Source organism: Hyla sarda, chromosome 8 (assembly GCF_029499605.1).
Source record: "Hyla sarda isolate aHylSar1 chromosome 8, aHylSar1.hap1, whole genome shotgun sequence".
Taxonomy (NCBI): domain Eukaryota; kingdom Metazoa; phylum Chordata; class Amphibia; order Anura; family Hylidae; genus Hyla; species Hyla sarda.
The window spans coordinates 202,278,765-202,299,740 of record NC_079196.1 but is presented as its reverse complement, the minus strand read 5'-3'; the positions used below and the strand labels follow the sequence as shown (position 1 = coordinate 202,299,740).

At 43.1% G+C, this 20,976-nt stretch overlaps 1 protein-coding gene across 1 annotated transcript; it reads right to left on the bottom strand.

Moving 5' to 3' along the window:
- Positions 1 to 228: 228 nt before the first annotated feature.
- LOC130284843 (E3 ubiquitin-protein ligase RNF126-like) lies at positions 229 to 1,514 on the bottom strand. The gene is made up of 2 exons (XM_056535691.1): positions 736 to 1,514; positions 229 to 634 (listed from the first exon to the last, which is right to left on the bottom strand). The coding sequence occupies exons 1-2, from the start codon at positions 803 to 805 to the stop codon at positions 333 to 335; spliced, it is 372 nt and encodes a 123-aa protein (XP_056391666.1). The 5' UTR covers positions 806 to 1,514; the 3' UTR covers positions 229 to 332.
- Between the last annotated feature and the right edge of the window lie 19,462 nt (positions 1,515 to 20,976).

The following is a 20,976-nucleotide window of genomic DNA, read 5'->3' as shown; positions in this document are numbered from 1 at the left end:
AGACCCCCACTGATCGCTACAACAAGCTGGGGGAAGTGTGCGGCTGAGCGCTTCTCCCCCGTCCAATGCCTTATCTGAATGGCAGAAGGAGAAGGGCTCCATGGTGACCCGGTAGTGCCCGTTGTGCTCCGACCTGTTTCAGGGCCTGTATGGAATGGGCACAAACGGTAATGTGAACTGAGCCTTAGAGAAAAAAATGTAATCAGTCTAGACAAAATGATGGTAAATATCATTATTTTATTATAATGATAAGGAGGAAAGGTAGGGTTGGGAAGGAAGATGGGGGAGGGGTGGGGAAAGGGGGAGGGGGAGGAGCAGAGGCTTTTAGATATTTAAGTCCTCAGATGAATACAACGCCCCCGGCACATCGGACATCTGTCGTTTGTTCGAAGCCATTGGCCGATACACAGGTGATGGAACATGTGGCTGCATGGGAGTACTGTCACTTCCTCACCGCTGTCATAGTCAGCCAGGCAGATGGGGCAGGTCTGGGTCTCTCCAGGGGGTATTTTCCTCCTAGGTAGCGCCTCTATGGCCTGCCTCCTCCGGTCCCGTGGCCTGCTCGGGGGTGGTCCAGTTTGGTATGGAGCTCCTCTTGTGCGCAATCTCAGTCGCTCACGTAGAATAGTCTGACCTAAATGAGAAAAATGTATTTGAAGAATAAATTAAACTATTGATTTCCAGTATATTATTGTCTCAAAGCAAAAATGGTCTCTTCCTAATATTGTTACTTACCCGCATTCTCAGGTCGACGAAGCCACGCCTCATTATCGGCGGTCAGGAGCCGCAGCTCCCGAGAACCCATGGGTTCTCGGGCAGACTTGTGTCCTCTCTAGGCTCTGGTGGTGTTGGCCTCAATTAACAATAAAATAAATCAAGAAAACTGGAAGAAATCGCTAATTCTGTTAGAAACTAGCTCACACTTCCGGTCACTTCTTCACCGCAGCAAAGAAATGGTGCTGAGATGTCTGTGCGCAGGGGTGTCATAGACTCTGATACATTGTGATGTCATATAGAATGTGACATCACCACAGCCTGGCGGCCATGTTGCTTCCTTCCAGCTGCACAATATCTCCAATACCATGAATGGACAGAGGACTTTTCCAGATTGGACAGAAATATAATGTGGAGGGGAAAGTTGTGCTCAGTAATATCAGTCAGAATAGTGTTCTAGAGTTCTCAGTCTTTTCTACTGGGGCTTCACCCAACAGAGCAGAGATCTATATATCTTATACCTGAGCCGCAGCATCGGTGGTGGACGTCCATGAAGAAATGAAGAATATTACTCAGCCCACCTCTCATTTACCTCCTAAAGTCTGACATTAAATGAAGTGTAAAATGAGCCAATAAAGTTACACAAGAACTGTTCAGTGTATAGTCACCTTTATGAAAACTGCCTCCCCAGCTGCACCTCACCAACAGCTAGGGGGCGCCTCACAGTTTGAGAAGCGCTGGGTAAAGGACATCCCATAATCACAAAAAATCTTGATTTCTAATATTCTTGATATTGATTTTCTTGTTTTTTTTTTTATGTTTATTAACAGCAGGCTGATTAAAGTGAATATCAGGCTTGTCAGTCTTGGTTCTCTCTGGACATTTTTAACCCCTTAAGGACACGTGCCTTAAATGTAGGGCACTGCTAAGATTAAAGGAGATATCCAGTGCTGAAAAACGTATCCCCTATCCTAAGGATACGTTTCAGATCATGGGGGGTCCGACCGCTGGGGCCTCCGCGATCTCCTGTACGGGGCCCCGGCAGCCCGTGGGAAGGGGGCATGGTGACTGCCGCACAAAGTGGCAGTTGACACGCCCCCCAATACAACTCTATGGCAGGGCTGGAGCCAGAGCTGGAAAGAATTATTAGGGTTTTATTTACCCTGGGCTTCGGTCTTTGGGTTTGCTCATTTAGGCTTGGCTTGGCCGAAAACCGAAACCAAAACTGAAAATGCATTGCCCCCCCCTTTTTATATAGTTTTTGTTAAATTTTGTTTCTTTTTTGGGGGGTTAAGATGTGACCAAAATCAGCAATTTTTGCGTTTGGGATTCTTTTGCATTCACAGTGCAGGATCAGAAACATAATAATTTAATAGTTGGGACAATTATGCACGTGGCGATGCCAAATATGTACATTTTTATAGTTTTTTCCTATGTTTTTATATGGAAAATGGGAAAAGGAGGGTGATTTAAACTTTTTTATTTTTTATTTAAAGGGGTACTCCGCCCCTGGCATCTTATCCCCTATCCAAACGATAGGGGATAAGATGTTAGATCGCCGCGGTCGCGCAGCTGGGGACCTCGGCTATCGCCGCTGCGGCACCCCGCCATCATTACTGCACAGAGAGAGTTCGCTCTGTGCGTAATGATAGGCGATACAGGGGCCAGAGCAGCGTGACGTCATGGCTCCACCCCTCATGACATCACGGCCCGTCCCCTTAATGCAAGTCTATGGCAGGGGGCGTGACGACCACCACGCCCCCTCCCATAGACTTGTATTGACGGGGCGGGCCGTGACATCACGAGGGGCGGAGCCGTGACATAACGATGCTCCGGCCCCTGTATGGCCCGTGATTACGTGCAGAGCGATCTCGCTCTGCGCAGTAATGATAGCGCGGTGCTGCAGCAGCGATCTGACATCTTATACCCTATCCTTTGGATAAGATGTCTAGGGGCAGAGTACCCCTTTAACTGTTTATTTATTATTTTATCAATACAATTTTCAATTCAGTAAAATAGAAAAAATAAAAACAACAAAGAAAGAAAAATCTTGCAGCAGCAAGAATAGAGCATAGAGTTCATTGTCAAAGCGTATATACAATATCGTAACAGGAAGCTTACATCTAAGTAGCTTGAAGCAATTGCCATGTTTCTATAGGAATTGAGTTGCAGATTTATAGATTGTCTACAATACCTTTAAATCCGTGAGTGTGTATTAGGTAGGAACATAGCAATCTATATTATTTCTGTTAGATTCCAGAAACGGAATAAAGAAAATGAAAAGAAGGAAAAGAAAGAAAAAAAGAAATAAAAGATAAAAATGATTAAAATAAAGTACCTGTTTGATCAAGATGTGAAATATAGAATAAATCCATGCCTATGCGACCTCTTCCGACTCTCCTCCCTTCAGTGTTGGTTATCGTCTTCTATATAATCATTCCAATCCTTCCAAGTTTCGTAGAAATGAGAAAGCCTGTTATCTGTCATTGCGGATAGATATTCCATCCGCCTAACTTCCAGAATCCTATTGGTTAGGGCTTGTACGGATGGAGGGGTAGGTTTTTTCCATTCTTTGGCTATCAAACACTTTGCGGCCGTGAGTATGGAATGGAATAATCTGAGTTTATTTTTTTTAATACCAGGGGGAGGCACATAATAATTGATTGGCTTCATATGTATCTTCAGTTTCAGTATCTTCCCTACCAAAGACTGTACTTCCAACCAGAAATGACGCAGGGAGGGACAATCCCAAAATATGTGCGGTAGTGTACCTAACTCCATATTACACCTCCAGCAACTAGAATTATTTTGTGGATAAAGTTTGTTTAATACTTCCGGTGTGTGATACCACTGAAAGAGAATTTTGTATTGATTTTCTTTATGTATTACGCAGGAAGAAGACTTCGCTGCTCTATCCCATATAGTTTGCCATGTGGCTCTTGGAATTTCATAGCCTAAATATTCTTCCCATTTTGTCATGTAGGGGTGTTTCCAATTATCTTGATATATGAAAGAATGTAAAATATTGTAAATGGAGGATATCAAACCTCTCGTGGTGGTCTCACCCCTACACAACAACTCAAAGGATGTTGGTTTAGGGAAAGCAGCTTCAGGTGAGCCTAACCCTGTGTTTTGGATTGACCTGATAGTTTGAGTCCCAAATCAAGGCACATAAATGGACCGGGGCCAACCACAGCTTCTCTATGTCCGTCCATTTATTATATGCACGAAATTGTGACCATGATGGAATATTTTTAAGGTGGACTGAATAATAAGTCAAAGACGTCTGGCAGTGCTAGTTCTCCATAGTTCTTTTTGGCCGTCAAGACAGACAACACTAACCTGTGGCGACCCCTCCTCCAAACAAACCTGAGGATGGTTGATTTAAAACCCCTTAATGCTCCCTTAGGTATTAATACTGACAAAGTTTCCAATAAATAAAGGAATCTGGGCAACACTGACATTTTGACTGCTGTAATCCTGCCAATAAGGGAAATCGGGAGACCAGACCATTTTTCCATCTGGGATTTGATGTCTTTAAAGAATTGGGGAAAATTATGTTTGTAAAGAGTAGAGTATTTAGAGGTAATGCGTACACCTAAATAGGTAATAGCGTTATCTTGCCATCTATAAGGATAATTTAGTTTAAGAAGAGAAAGTTGGGTTTCAGGTATGTTAATGGGAAAGGCTTCTGTTTTACCTTCATTTATCTTATATCCTGACATACGGCTATAAGTGTGGATAATGGAGTGGAGGGAAGGTAGTGAGGTCAGGGGATTAGAGATGGTTAGCAATATGTCATCAGCAAATAGCGCTATCTTATATTCCCTATGTTTTACCACTATCCCCTTAATATCAGGATTTGCGTGGACAAGGGCCTAATGGTTCTATACATAGCACAAATAATAATGGGGACAGAGGACATTCCTGTCTCGTCCCATTGTGGATTTTTATTTTTTGAGATGTGGCATGAGGGAGTCTAACTTGTGCCGTTGTGGATGAGTATAGGTGTGAGAGAGTCTTCATAAACGGTCCCGAGACTCCAAAAGCTCGCAAGGTAGATTCCATAAAAGTCCAACTTAAGCGATCGAACGCTTTTTCCGCATCTAAACTTAACACAAGTCCGGAGGACTTAGTCCTATGTATTACCTCAATGAGATCGACCGTGCGTCTTGTGTTGTCTCCAGCTTGTCTATTTAAGGTGAAAACTACTTGGTCTTTATCTATTAATTTAGGAAGAATTAGGCTAAGTTTGTTGGCAAGTATTTTTGTAAATAACTTCAAGTCCGAATTCAATAGTGAAATTGGTCTATAACTAGCACATTCCGAAGGATCCTTACCGGATTTTGGAATGACTGTGATGTAGGATTCTAATATACTTGACGGAATAGGAGTTTCACCTAAGAAGGAGTTAAAAAGGGAGATCATATGTGGAAGTAAGATCTCAGAAAAGGTTTTATAATAAGAGTATGGAAGGCCATCTGGGCCAGGAGACTTGCCATTTGGTAGTTCTTTAATAGTATCCATTATTTCTTCCTGAGAAAATTCTCTATTTAGACTGGTCAAATCCGATATAGTCATTTTAGGGAGGTACTTTTTTAATATGGAATCTCTGGTGGTGTGATCTGAGAGTAGTTGGGAAGGTAAATTGTATAAGTTAGAATAATATTCCTGAAAAATATTGGCAATTTGTGTTGGATCATAGTGCAATTGTCCCTGGGAATTTTTTATAGCAAAAGGATTTGATTGTGGTTTTTGTGAGTTTAGCTGTGAGGCTAATAGGGTATGAGGTTTATTCACTTTACTGTAATATGTGTGTCTAGTGTAAGTTAGCATTTTCTCCACCTGGGCGATTTCACCGTCCTTCAACTGATTTCATATGAGCACAATCTGTTTTAACCTTCTCAAGGAGGGGTATAAGACCATTCCATCCTCCAGTCTTTTTAGTTTATTTTTTAGCTCATTCGTAAGAGATGTAGAATTATTTTTCAGCTGAGAAGACAGTGAAATACAGTGTCCCCTTATGACCGCCTTATGTGCCTCCCCATAGGGTATGACTAGTTGTAACACTACCCTCATTCCTTTCAGAGTAATCTTTAAGACATCCTCCAATGGAATCTCTATATTCTGATTTCTTTATTAACAATTCATTCAGTCTCCAATGGCAGGTTTTTCTAGGTGTTGTAGTTGATTTTAACTCCATTATCACCGGAGCATGGTCTGACCATGTTATAGGGAATATTTTAACATTGTCAACAAATTTAAGGCCTAAAAGATTCCCAAAGAAGGTGTCTATTCTAGAGTGGGTGGAATGAGGATGTGAGAAGAAAGTAAACTCTCTGTTATTGGGGTTACTTATCCTTCAGAGGCCAAAAAATTGTATTTTCTCGCAAGTTTCTGGAAGGCAGTGGAAAGTCGTATTACTGCTGAGGAAGGTGTGTTATGTAGTACTGAATGTCTATCGGTTGTACTCGAGAATGGGATGTTAAAGTCCCCTCCAATTATCAATGTTGTTGGAAGTAATGTTTCCAGTCTGCAAAAGATATTATTCAGGAATGTTATTTGGGATGAATTGGGTGGATTTAAACTTTTAATATGAAGGGAGTTAATGGGTGATTTTTACACTTTTATTTACCTTTTTCTTTACACTTTATTAGTCCCCTTAGGGGACTTTTAGGAGGAATCATTAGATTCCTCATAAAGATCAAAGGAGTTCCATAGAACTCCATTGATCTTAGTGCTCTGCGATCATGTGGTTAAGCCTGCTAAGTCAGGCTCAATCAAATAAAGAGCTACTGACACCAATGATGCAGAGGTAAGCCATCTGTCTACCTCCACAGTGGATTGGCCCCACTGGACCACCAGGGAGCCGACTAGGCTTAGGTAACTTTGACTGGGAAGACTCAGAGGAGGAGACTTTAGGGGAATAAGGGATTAAAAGGCCTGAGGGAGAGGATAGGGTTAATGTGAGTACCTCCCTTTCCCCTTTTCCTTAGAAGGGTTGGTGGTTCTGGTGGCAGGGCTAGGGGGAGAGTTAGGCCCCTTTACACTTGCATATGCCACCTGTTAGATTGAACCTCCCTTCTTTTCCCTGCTCATGCCGGTCTGGCATATCGGCGTGCAGGAGCTCTTCCCTCATGGCCAACCAGCAGTTCTTTGAAGCACACCGGGAGCGGGTGCTGGCTGATCCATCCTTCCTAGCCAGGCTATAGGCGGTCTTCATGTCTAGCGTCTGTGCCTCCAGCGGTTGCGGCCCCCGCTGCTGTCCCGGCTAGCAGGTGGGTGCCTCCTGCTACTGCTCGAGGGGGGTACCCTCCGGCTATCTCCACAGTGGATTGGCCCCACTGGACCACCAGGGAGCATTTACATGTCCCTTAAGACAAGGCTGTCAAAGCTGACTTAAAGGATTATTAGCCGGTCGCGGAAATCACCACACTCCGGGCTATTAGCGGCAGCCCCGCTACAAGAATTAGCAGGGGGCAGCAGGGTATGGTAGATGACGGACATTGGAGTAATCTCCAATGTCCATCATTACAGGCAGATGTCAACTGCTGATAGCAGCAAGCATCTCCTGTGTATGGGTCCGCGTCATGTCCTCACCTGACCCATGACGTGCATGTATTTCATTGGTCGGGAAGGGGTTAACCTACTCCCCCCGAAATTTTTGGCAGGAAATTCAATCAGCCAAAAAATACTAAAAGGGGCATTTTGGCAGATAATTACCGGCAGCCAAAATTCCGGTGCATTGCTAACATACTGTATATATATATATATATATATATATATATATATCCTACTCACCTTATCCAAGCTTACACCAGTCACCTCTTCTTCCAGTGAAGGACTTCTCTTGCGTTCTGCTTCCCCTCTACACACCGCACTTTGATGACGTCATCACCTTGCGTGCGGCATGCTAGGTATGCAGAGTGCCGCTCTGGTACAGTAGAAAAGCAGGGATTCATGTTCATGAGTGTTGATGTGTACATTGTACGCATCGCCACTCATCTTAATCTTCTTGGAGGGGATGGGAGCGCCATCTGTGATCCAAATCCACTGCTAGTGGCTGGGGATTTGGATTTTTCCACCCTCCCACCATCAGCAACCTAAGGCAGCTGCCTTAGGCTAGAGTTGGCCCTGCTGATACTGTATATATCAGGAAATAGTTATTAAACTATATTTTGCTCAGACCCGTTGCCAAGAGCTGAGCAAGTCTTGGCTAGATTTGACAATATCCCTTCCCTTAGAACTCTTCTGGAGGGATACTCTGCTGGAGGACTCCTTCCTTTGCATAAATTGGCTACACAGGTGTGGAAGGCCGCCAAACAGGTCCACGCATTCACAACGGTGCTGTCTGATCTCCCTTTGTGGCATAACTCACATTTTACGCCGTTGTTGGGCTCCCGATTCTGGTTCTGGACTACAGCTGGGATTATTATACTTGACCATGTATCCGATAATGGTGTACTCCATTCCTTCTCACAAATACAGTCTGAGTTTGGTGTCCCTAGAATAGCCAATTCTCCAGTAATAACCCGCACATTTCTGGGTATCCATTGATAGGAGTGCTACGTTCACAGGGTCCTTGGAGTCTTGTTTCTACTCTTTATACACACCTCATCCAGCCCAAAATTTCTAAATCCCCTCTCTACTGAGAGACATTGGAGGGCACACATCCCTGATACATCCGCTGAGACTTGGGAGGAAATGTTGTCCTCTCCACTGTTTGTCTCTCCAGGGGCTAACAATGAATTGATATAATTATATATTGTCCACTATAGTTATATAATGCCTGTCCTTCTCCATATAATGAGATGATCGCCCCCTGACACCTGCCACATTTGATCTTGGCTTGCTCATATGTGTTGTCCTATTGGAAGGAGGTTTTGGCTCTCCTAGCTACAATAGCGAATCCGGCACCTCTCTTAGATCCGTTGGTCTGCTTATTTGGAATTTTGAATGAGGAAGTGTGGCCCCACTATACCCTTAAATTTTAGCGGGAGTCCTTGTTAATTGCTTGGAAGAACTGGGCCCTCAGATGGATGGATGTGCGGTGTCCCGGTACAGGACCTGGTCCTGTCCCTGTCTAAAGTCCCCTCAGCTAGAGTCCCTCCATTCCACAGGGCTCTCCTGCAGGGCTTGCCCCTTGGTCGCCTCTTATAAATGTATTTCTGTATAGTGTACAAATGTATAGGACCTACCTAGGTCACATGATATATTATAATGATTGTATAGATATTTAGGACCTTCCGGGGTTATGTGATAAGGTCATGTGATGTACCCAGAGAACTCTGGGTTCTCTGGGTTCAGGACCTACAGGCTTTGCAGCCAATGGGATTAGTCGCCCCCTTAGTATATAAGGGGCTGTAGTCTGTAAATTCACTCTCTCGTTCCTGCTCTAAGTTCCGGACTATCAAAGCAAGCACATTCAGCATATCTCAATTCATCTCGACTAGGCCAAAGCATAAAGAACCAGCAGCCACTTAAACCATGAGTTTTAAAGCTCTGTTTACTAAATCCTTGTGACTACTATTCAGGGCCGGACTGGGACCAAAAATAGGCCCGGGCATTTTACAATAAGCAGCCCATTTTATCCGTGGGTGTGGCTATGTGGAGGTTGAGCCACAAATGGGAAGGGACATCTGTTAATCATAGTTAGGTATAATAGGGAACATAACGGGGGACGGGGGGGGGATGTACCGTAAGTGTATGCGTAAGTAGTAGTCTGTGCACACGATATGTAAAAAAAAAAAAAAAAAAAAAAAGGAAATTTTTTAGAGCCGTGTGAGAAAGTGATGTCGCGGATCGTAAAATTATGTCCTTTTTAAAAAATATATTGTGTGCAAAACAACCACTTTTTCATAGACTTACATAGAGCATATTAATGTTAAAAATACTGACGCAACCTTTCTGTGATTTTGTGGACACATTTTTTTTTATGAAATATGCCTGAAATACACTTTATGAATCTAGCCTGTTAAGATAAGACAATTTCCCATGATAGAAACACATGTCTCTAAACAAATCACACAGTTACCAAATAACACTGGTATATAAGGAGGAAAAATATCACCATATGTATTACCACCATACTGTTACTGACCAAATCCAATATACTGAGATCAATATTACCAATAATACCAGTATACAAGTACGTATATTATCTCCATACATATTACCATCATACTGTTACTGACCATATCCTGTAAATTGAGAGCAATATTACCAATAATACCAGTATACAAGGAGATATATCATAACCATATATATTACCATCATACTGTTACTGACCAAATCCAATATACTGAGATCAATATTACCAATAATATCAGTATACAAGGAGGATTATTATCACCATACATATTACCATCATACTGTTACTGACCATATCCTGTATAGTGAGAGCAATATTACCAATAATACCAGTATACAAGGAGGTATATTATCACCATACATATTACCATGATACTGTTACTGACCATATCCTGTAAATTGAGAGCAATATTACCAATAATACCAGTATACAAGGAGATATATCATAACCATACATATTACCATCATACTGCTACTGACCAAATCCAATATACTGAGATCAATATTATCAATAATACCAGTATACAAGGAGGAATATTATCACCATACATATTACCATCATACTGTTACTAACCAAATCCTGTGTACTGAGACCAATATCACCGATACCAGTATACAAGTGAGAATAACACTGTCACATCATGACTACTACCATTACCACCACATATGTTCAGTGTATAAAGACCACAGAACATTGACCAATATCCCCCATACATAGCCCACATAGTAGTGACCCCTGCTCTATACAGGCTCTGCAAACCGTACAAGTGATTACAGTGCAGTTACATCTACTGACTCACAGGAGGCGTCTTCTTGGAGTCGCTCTCTTCTCTTTTCTTCTCTGTCTTGCTCAGACCGTCATGAAGTCTTCTTCCAACCTTTCAATGAGTCGTCACTGCAGAATCTGCCAGACAACAAACATATTAGGCTTGCACTTTTTAAGATCATTCCCCACCGGTTCCCTACCCTCAATGCCCTAGGTAATGCCCCCAGTAGACAGGGTAGAGAATCTACCCAATAAGGTAGAAGCCCCTAGTAGGGTGGTAATGCCCCCAGTAGGTAGGTTGTAGGTAATGCCCCCAGTTAGTAATGCCCCCAGGTAGGTTATGCCCCCCATAGGTATCAGGTAATGCCTCCAGGTAGGTTGTAGCTTATGTCCCCAAAAGGTAGGTAGTAGGTAATTTCCCCAGTAGGTAGTGCCCCCAGGTAGGTTATGCCCCCAGGAGGTAGTAGGCAAGGCACAAAATAGGTAAGGTAACCAGTAGGTAGTGCACCCAGGTAGTTAATTCCCCTAGTAGGTAGTGCCTTCTGTAGGTAGTGCCCCCAGGTAGGTAAAGCCCATAAAAGGTAGTTTCCCTAGGTAGGTAATGCCCCCAGTAGGTAGTGTCCCCAGGTTGGGGTTAGGGGCTGGCGACAGGCCACTTTTCTGCCGTTCAAGTAGGCTGAAGGTAAATTTAATTTAAATGTAACCAATCAGCAGATTTTAGCATATATAAAGCTTGTCAATGCATTATATATGATAAAATCGTTATCCTCACCATCCCCGGGGGACGTTTGTGCCCCTTACCAGCTCCGTTCGCTGCGGCCGTGGCTCCGCCCCACAGCTTGAATGACGACTTGTGTCACAGCTCTGCTCCCTAAGCGGACGGAGCGGTGACGTGAGCCGTCATTCAAGCTGTGGGGCGGGGCATGGCCGCAGCGGACGGAGCGGGTAAGTGAAAGTTCCCGCCCCGGGGACAACTTGCTGGGTGGCTGGGGGGGACTTTATAGCTTAACATCTTCACCATCCTTGGGGGCACAAACATCTTCCGGGGATGGTGAGGATAATGATTTTAGCATATATAACACATTATATATGCTAAAATTTGCTGATTGGTTCCCTTTAAAAGAAAAAAAAGGCTTTTCCCCCTCTCAGGCACAGTCCCCCGGGTGCCCGGCTGCACAACCTGTCAGTCTGCCCCTGAATATAAGATAGATAAATATAGAGACATATAGATAGATACAGAGGCATATAGCTCAATAGATAGATAGAAAGATAGATATGAGATAGATAGATATGAGACAGATAGATAGATATGAGATAGATAGATATGAGATAGATAGATAGATATGAGATAGATAGATAGATAGATAGATATGAGATAGATAGATAGATAGATAGATAGATATGAGATAGATAGATAGATAGATAGATAGATAGTAGTAGAGGAGGGAAGCAGCACTTCTGCGATAAAAGTGAACGGGTGCCTGACTGCTGTTGATCTGGGTCAGAGATCCAAAGTGAAGTAGTCAAGTAGAAGCAGTGGCACTCCAAGCTGGTGAAATAAAGTGATGTCTTTATTTACTCCAAAGTGAGCTACGTTTCGGCAGCCTCCCGCTGCCTTTGTCAAGCAACAAAATGGTGGAGTAGGAGGGTACTTATAGGTCACGCAGGACCGCCCTCATAATTAGAGTTGGCATGTAAACAAATCCATGTGGTATGCAATAACAGCGATCAAAATCAAATAACAGTGCATTATACATGTGTACGTGGTGTACGTGGAGAAGACGCACAGATAGTCCATAGAACAAACAATGTGACAATGAAATGCTGTGGCAGTTCTACAATCTAGATGCACAAGTGGGCGGGGGGCCGCGGTCACTCACCCGGCGAGGCAGCATGACGTGAAGGCAAAGACCAAGGCATTTCCGGCATGTACGGGAGCTTCATGCGGCGTGCGGAAGTGACGAATGTCAACAAACACCATGTGGGCTGTTCTGTGCACTGGATCCTGGAGACCGGAGCGTCCTGTGCGGCGCATGCGCACACTGGGAAGGAGCGAGGACAGCGCCATCTTGAAAGTGGTATGTGTGGGCTCCGGTGTTTCACGGCAATCTCCTGGTGGGTGATTTCTGCACAAGGTAAAGACCAGAGTGTCACGGGAACCGCAGCTCTCTAGTTGTCCTGTGGGGCAACTCCGGTGGCCACCATAGGCAGTCAGCACAGAGTGCCTGTGTGCCACCCGTCACTGGAGAAGTGACAGCACCTGGTTGGAGTCACAAATGGGTGGGCTGTCGAAGGAGGGGGTGGCCTCAGGTCCAAGTGCTAGTGGTGTGTTGTGTGTGGACAAGCTGCCTGGTCTGCCTGGAGGGTTGTCATGGGTGAGTGAGGGGCCTCGAGTCCACTTCTGCAAAGAGAAAGAAAAGTTAAAGTGAATAAAAGAAGTTTATATACAATAAAATAAAGTAAAATGATGTAAGGACCAAACATATAATGAGAGGGAGGACAAAAGGAGATGAGCAGAGCTAATTATGCATTGCAAATATCGTGAGTAACAGTGAATTCAACGTTAAGCCCTGCAGGTTTCAGTGAATTCAGCTCGTAAATCCACCAGAGCTCTCTACGTTTAAGTTTGGCGGATCTGTTACCCCCACGTTTAGGAAGGGGTACATGGTCTAACAGGGTAAATTTCAAGTCTTTTTCATGATGTTTGTGTTCAGTAAAGTGCTTTGGCACTGGTAAGTCAAGTTTCCCCTTTCTGATGGTGTATCTGTGTTGGGTGATTCTTACTTTTGCTTCCAACGAAGTTTCCCCCACATACAGAAGGCGGCAAGGGCATTGTAGGACGTAGACGACATAGGGGGTGGTGCAGGTTAGATATTGTTTTATGTCATATGTTTTGCCTGTGGTTGGGTGTGTAAATTGGTTGCCTTTTACCATGTATGAGCAGTTGACACAGGTTCTGCATGGGAAGGAGCCTGGGTTAGCACCCCTGAAGTAGCTTTGTGTGTTCTTAGAAAGGGCAATGTCTGCTTTGACGAGTTTGTCCTGCAGATTGGGTGGACGTCTATAGGCCATAATAGGGGGATTGTGTAGTTCTGGGATGTTGTCTGTACCGTTACGCAGGACATGCCAATGTTTCCTGAGAATGTTGGAAACTTGACTACTAGATAGATAGATAGATAGATAGATAGATAGATAGGAGATAGATAGATAGGAGATAGATAGATAGATAGATATGAAATAGATAGATAGATAGATATGAGATAGATAGATAGATAGATAGATATGAGATAGATAGATAGATAAGAGATAGATAGATAGATAGATAGATAGATATGAGATAGATAGATATGAGATGGATATATATATATATATATACAATAGATAGATAGATATGAGATGGATGGATAGATAGATAGATATGATTTAGATAGATATGAGATAGATAGATATGAGATAGATAGATATGAGATAGATAGATGTGAGATAGATATGAGATAGATAGATATGAGATAGATAGATATGAGATAGATAGATAGATAGATAGATATGAGATAGATAGATAGATAGATATGAGATAGATATGAGATAGATAGATATGAGATAGATAGATAGATAAGAGATAGATAGATATGAGATAGATAGATATGATATATATATATATATATATATATACATATATATATATATATACAATAGATAGATAGATATGAGATGGATGGATAGATAGATAGATATGACATGGATAGATAGACAGATAGATAGATATGAGATAGATAGATAGGATCAGTGTTTCTCAACCAGGGTGCCTCCAGCTGTTACAAAACTACAAAACACAGCATGCCCACAAAGCCAAAGGCATGCTGGAAGTTGTAGTTTTGCAACAGCTGGAGGCACCCTGGTTGGGAAACACTGAGATAGATAGAAAGTGACTTACTGTACATAGCACCATCTGTGGGCAGGGGAAGGCTTCATTTTACGTGGGCAGCATTATTGGTGAAGCAGGAAATACAGCATGGAACACAGGGGGTCATGTGGGGGAGGGGGAGGAGCTTCCATCTCTGCTGATCTCTTCCTCCCAGAGTCTGTGCGGCCCCAGCGCTGATCTAAAGGGCCTGAAGGGGAAACATTATAAGAATAGAAAAGTCCTTGGCCGCAGCAGACCTCCCCTTAGACTCAGCCGGTGTCTGACCTGTCAGTTGTTGTAAATCCCTGAGAGTGGCCCTGGGCATAGCTCTTAAAGCTGTGGCTGTAAACTTCTATGTTCAGAGCAGGGAGGGGAACAGCCCAGCCCACGGACTGCTGCGGCCCACCGGCAAAATGCCCTCTTTGCCCGATGGCCAGTCCGGCACTTCTACTATTCAACTAAACTCATACAATTAGTAGCACAGTGGCCTGCTTAAAGCTAAAGACTACTAGTCCCAGCAAAGCCTGTGAGGAACCTGCATCCCGGTTACCTCTAGAGAAACTGTATGTTTATAATGACTGTTTGCATAAGAAGTTCAGTAAAAGTTCCAGTTATCTCATAAAATTTGGACATTCCGTTTATTATCCTGCCGTTTGTGGACCGATTCTCAGCAAGGCCTTCTATACAAAACAACCACACCCTGGCATCACGACAAATCATGGGTTTATACCACCAGACCCTGCTACATCATTGCCTCACCCAGCTCACCACAGAGCTTTTGGCGTCCTACGAACAGGATATGGGTGTGTGCCTTTAACCCCTTAAGGACTCAGGGTTTTTCAGTTTTTGCACTTTCGTTTTTTCCTCCTTACCTTTTAAAAATCATAACCCTTTCAATTTTCCACCTAAAAATCCATATTATGGCTTATTTTTTGCCAATTCTACTTTGCAGTGACATTAGTCATTTTACCCAAAAATGCAAGGCGAAACGGGAAAAAATCATTGTGCGACAAAATTGAAGAAAAAACGCCATTTTGTAACTTTTGGGGGCTTCCGTTTCTACGCAGTGCATATTTCGGCAAAAATTACACCTTATCATTATTCTGTATATCCATACGGTTAAAATGATCCCCTACTTATATAGGTTTGATTTTGTCGCACTTCTGGAAAAAATCATAACTACATGCAGGAAAATTTGTACTTTTACAAATGTCATCTTCTGACCCCTATAACTTTTTTATTTTTCCACGTACAGGGCGGTATGAGGGATAATTTTTTGCGCTGTGATCTGAAGTTTTTATCGGTATGATTTTTGTTTTGATCGGACTTTTTGATCACTTTTAATTCATTTTTTAATGGTATAAAAAGTGACCAAAAATGCGCCATTGACCGTGCGGTTTAATTTATGATATATTTTTATTGTTCGGACATTTACGCACTCGGCGATAACACATATGTTTATTTTTATTCATTTTTACACTTTTATTTTTTTTATGGGAAAAGGGGGGTGATTCAAACTTTTATTAGGGAAGGGGTTAAATGACCTTTATTAACACTTTTTTAAACTTTTTTTTTGCAGTCTTATAGGTCCCATAGGGACCTATAACATTGCACACACTGATCTTCTACACAGATCACAGGCGTGTATTAACACGCCTGTGATCAGCATTATCGGCGCTTGACTGTTCCTGTCTGGATCTCAGGCACGGAGCAGTCATTCGCCGATCGGATACCGAGGAGGCAGGTAAGGGCCCTCCCGGTGTCCTGTAAGCTGTTCGGGACGCTGCGATTTCACCACGGCGGTCCCGAACAGCCCGACTGAGCAGCCGGGTCACTTTCACTTTCACTTTAGAAGCGGCGGTCAGCTTTGACCGCCGCTTCTAAAGGGTTAATACCGCACATCGCCGCGATCGGCGATATGTGGTATTAGCCGCGGATCCCGCCCGTTGATGAGCGCCGGGACCGACGCGATATGATGCGGGATCATGGCGCGATCCCGCTTCATATCGCGGGAGCTGGCGCAGGACGTAAATATACGTCCTGCATCGTTAAGGGGTTAATAACTTCACCCAGCTAACCACAGATGCGAGACCTCCAACCTTCTCCAAGTGGAAGAAACTAGTGAATGTGATTGTTCCCTTTTCACGTATAGAGTATAAGCAAAGGAATTTCCCTGCTAAATTTGAGAAAGTTTGGGGCCCATGGTGCGACTCTCCTCTAACACACAGAGATGTCAGAGCGTTCACCTCATCTCCTTCCTAATACATCTGTATCTTACCCTGATCTGGAGCTGTATGTACATACCTCTGTTGTGTGAGTGTGTTGGTGTGAGCTCTGCTGCGAGAGACAATCTTCTATAGTCAGTTTTGTTTATTTGCGTTATGACCTACAGTTCTTTGACTGTTACCCTCTAGGGTGTACTGAGTTCTATTATCACCCTGTTATTGGCAAATCTATAATTTTCTATACATTTCTGCAGGTGTTTCTATGTCATTTGTTAATTTGTCAGTGTACATTGCTGATCTATTTTATGCGCTTGTAGATCTCTAATTTCCTGCTGTGTGTTGCCAATTGTTTTTAACTCTTCAAAAAAACTAATAAAAAAATATATATATATATATTTGTGCAATCAATCAATCACATGATCAGCTGAATACGTGCAGAACCTACCATTTAGAGTGGGATCTACCCCATCAAGTGAATCACAAAATGTAAATACTCCCTCTAATAAAGGTGAGGCTGTCAGTGAAATTGTCAGGGCAACACCCGTTTTAAGAATAATGCTGAAATTTAGGCTGCAACAGAACAGAGACATTACAAGATGGAATGAAAGAGGTGAAGGACAATGTCGTGCCTGGGTCTAACATGGTGGACTTGGTGAGAAATACAACGCAAAGTCATAGTCGGCTAAAAAACAAAATACCGCCTGGATGGGATACATTATGCCAGTCATGGCTGAGCTCCATGATGGACCTCCACCCCCCACTGGGGTTGGTAATTCGTCTACTAGAGAAGTGCTGGACGGCTTAGAAATAAAGTTGAATGGCACCTCTGGAACCGTAACCCCTAAATGTAGATTCCTTCCGATAACGACTTCTCCGACTGGTAGAACACCGGGAAGTTTACTTCCTAAAAATAGGACTGAGCCTTTATTACAGGCTTCTTGGTTATCCCTGTAAATAAATATATGGTATTATTATATTTTACTTTACAAATGTACTCAAATCTTTATGACTATGATTCAATATATGTTTCAATAACTGTATAAGATGTATTTAACCCTACAAAGGTACAAAAGAAAACAACTTATTCTATGAAATGTGTTTGAATCTATGATGACTTCTATTAATAAAGCTTTAGAAAATGACACATTACTGGTCTGATTTACTATAAGACAATTTGCTGGTCAGACTTGTGGGGGCATGGCCACATATTACACAGGGCTCTACACTAAACGCATTCACTTCCATTTAGGAAACGTGAGTGGAAATGTGAGTGAAAAGGGGAGTGGCTATGCAGAAAAGGGCGTGGTCAAAAATATTTTGCCCAAAAAGGGGTGTGGCGCCTCTCACTTAACTTCTGGTGGGCAGTTTGACATAACATGCAGTCTACTTCTGTCATATCACAGTAAAAAAAAGAATACTGCTTCTATATGTTACCCACTAGCTCGTGCAGATTCTTTACATTTTGTGTATGAGCTTCTATATTTAGCTCACAAATTCCTCTGTTCTGCTGCTCACTCATTCAAACATCCACTGCTCATGAAGGGGCGTGTCTGAGGCAAGCACTGAGCCCGCCCTCACTCGCCATCCATTCACTTCCTCCCTGAGTCTGCTGTTCTGTACTGGGTCTCTTCATCCAATCACTGAAGTCTGCATTCTATCCCCCTCCTCTCTGTTTTCATGCAGCAGTCTGATAGGACAGAAGTGAGCACAGAGGAGTGCTAGTCCTGCCCTCACTTCCTGGACCTTGTCCCATTCTGTGCTTCAGCTGGGACAAAAATGATGCTGCAGCCGGACAGGATTATGTAATGGATGGTATGGGGACCCCTAGTTTTTTATTTATTTTTTTATAAAAATGATATAACATTTGTTTTATTTAGTATATGAAAAAGCTTAATGTTTGGCCAAGATGTACAACCTCCTGATTCTGACAGTCCCCATTTTAATTATTACAGGGATCTTGATGCTGGTACCAATATACTGAAATATTACTACAGTTTATAAGCGTACAAAAGACGTTGCACATATACAACAGCTGTAGGGCACACTACTACAACTCCAAGCATTCCCTTTGGCTGTCCTTACATGCTGTGAGTTGTAGTTATGCCACAGCTAGAGGGGAAAAGTACCACCAGCTATTGCATATTTACAACCCCCAGCATGCAAGGACAGCCAAAGGCATTGCTTTTTGAAAAACTACAGTTTGCAGCATGCTCGGGCAGTCTTTGGCTATATACTGTTTTGTAAACCCTTATACAGTCCAGAATGCAGTACATAGCGGGGAGGCGGAGGCAATGTACCCCAGACGATTTTGCGTGGAGGCAAAGCCAAGAAAAAGTTTACACAAAATCATCCAGGCGCATAACAATCCCTCACAGCGGCCTTATAACAGTTCGGAGCCCATGATTCGGTAGATTGTGTAGAGGAGGGCACGGCACTAGAGCCCTGCGTGGGACTGTTTTTCCAATCCTGCTCCTGTCTGCTCCCAATGATTTTTTGATCAATCCCGCCCATCCTGCAGGGTGTTTGCTCCACTCCTGCCTGGTCCCAGAACATTTGTGTCCAATCCCACCCACTCCCTCTAATATGTTTGTCCAATCCTGCCAGCTCCCGCTAACATAGGAATGTACAGACCCTAGTGTGCAATGCTCTGCAGTCTGCACATACTCCCCAATTGTAGAGCAGTGTGTGTGTACATTTCTGTACAGGTGGGGGTATGTGCAGAGCATTGCACTCTAGCCTGTAGTACAGACTGTGGAGTAATGCTCTGCACACACTCCCACCTAAGTAGGAATGTACACACACACTGCTCTACAGACACTGCTAAACTAAGGCTGCACATTGTGGCCGAAACGTGTCACCTGTCTTCCATGTTGGCTGATTGCTGAATAAAGTGTTGAGCATTGCTTGAATTACCACACTGGACTTTTCCTTCATTTCTGCCAGTATTGCTGGACTGGGGTCCGGTCCAGTCCGCGTCGTGGTGAGGGCAAAAGGGTGAGCTGTGTCAACCATTTCTTGCTAACATATAAAATTGATATTTCCGTATATTTGTTTGTGGTGTGCAGGGTTTTGTATGTGTCAAGCTTTTCTTTATATTTTATTGTTTGTTATTGTTGCATACTCTGCACCCAGGGGCGTTGCTGGGGGGGGGGGGGGGGCTAATGGAGCTTCTGGGATGGGGCATAGCGTGATGTCAGGTGCCATGCAGGAGCCTCCCTCTGGGCCATTACACCCGCCCCCAAGTCCCATGAGATCGGGCAGTTGCAGAGGCTTTTGGAAGCAGATTTGCCCTGCGCAGGAAGCACTCCTAGCCTGCAACTGTCGGTGCACCCCTGTTTGATTTCATGTAGAAGTGCCCATCTCTCATTTCTTTATGATACAGACCTGAGCTAGAGTCACATCTGTAATAGCTGCTAGCCGAACATTTATTTTACGACATCGGTTCCTCCAAAGCATGCATGTGTTTTAAAGAGAGTGATAGGGATAACAAGGCGCTGCCAGACTCGTGCATCGGCTTACCGCCCTGAAAACATAAGAAATGGCCATGTTGAAATCCAACATACGTGACCATTCTCTCCTCTGACGTCTGCCATCAGGGAATAGTCAGGCGCCAATCATACAGGTTAGATGGTACGAGGCTCTCACTAAACTTGGTGGGTTCAGGAGACTTTAACCCCTTAAGGACACAGCCCATTTTGGCCTTAAGGACACAGAAAACTTTTTTTTTGCATTTTCATTTTTTCCTCCTCGCATTCTAAAAACTACAACTCTTTTATATTTTCATCCACAGACCCATATGAGGGCTTATTTTTTGCATGACCAATTCTACTTTGTAATGACACCTTTTATTTTACTATAAAATGTATAGCAGAACCAAAAAAAAAAACATTGTTGTGTGGTAAAATTAAAAAGAAAAAACGCAACATTGCAGATTTTGGAGGGTTTCCATTTTACGGTAAAAACGACAAATTTTCTTTACTCTGTGGGTCAATACATTCAAAATGATACCCATGGTTTTACTTTTTTTTTTTTTTTTTACAAAATCAGTATGTTTAAAATTTTCCTATTTTGACCAGCTATAACTTTCTAGTTTTTTTTATACAGGGCTGTATGAGGGCTCATTTTTGTGCCGTGATCTGTAGTTTTATTGGTAGCACAATATGTGATATAATATTAGTGTGGTGAGGATGTGATGGAAAGGGCAGATGGTATTAACGCTAGGGACATATGGCATTAACCCCTTGTGTTTGTGACGACAGGGCGTGGTTATCCTCTAC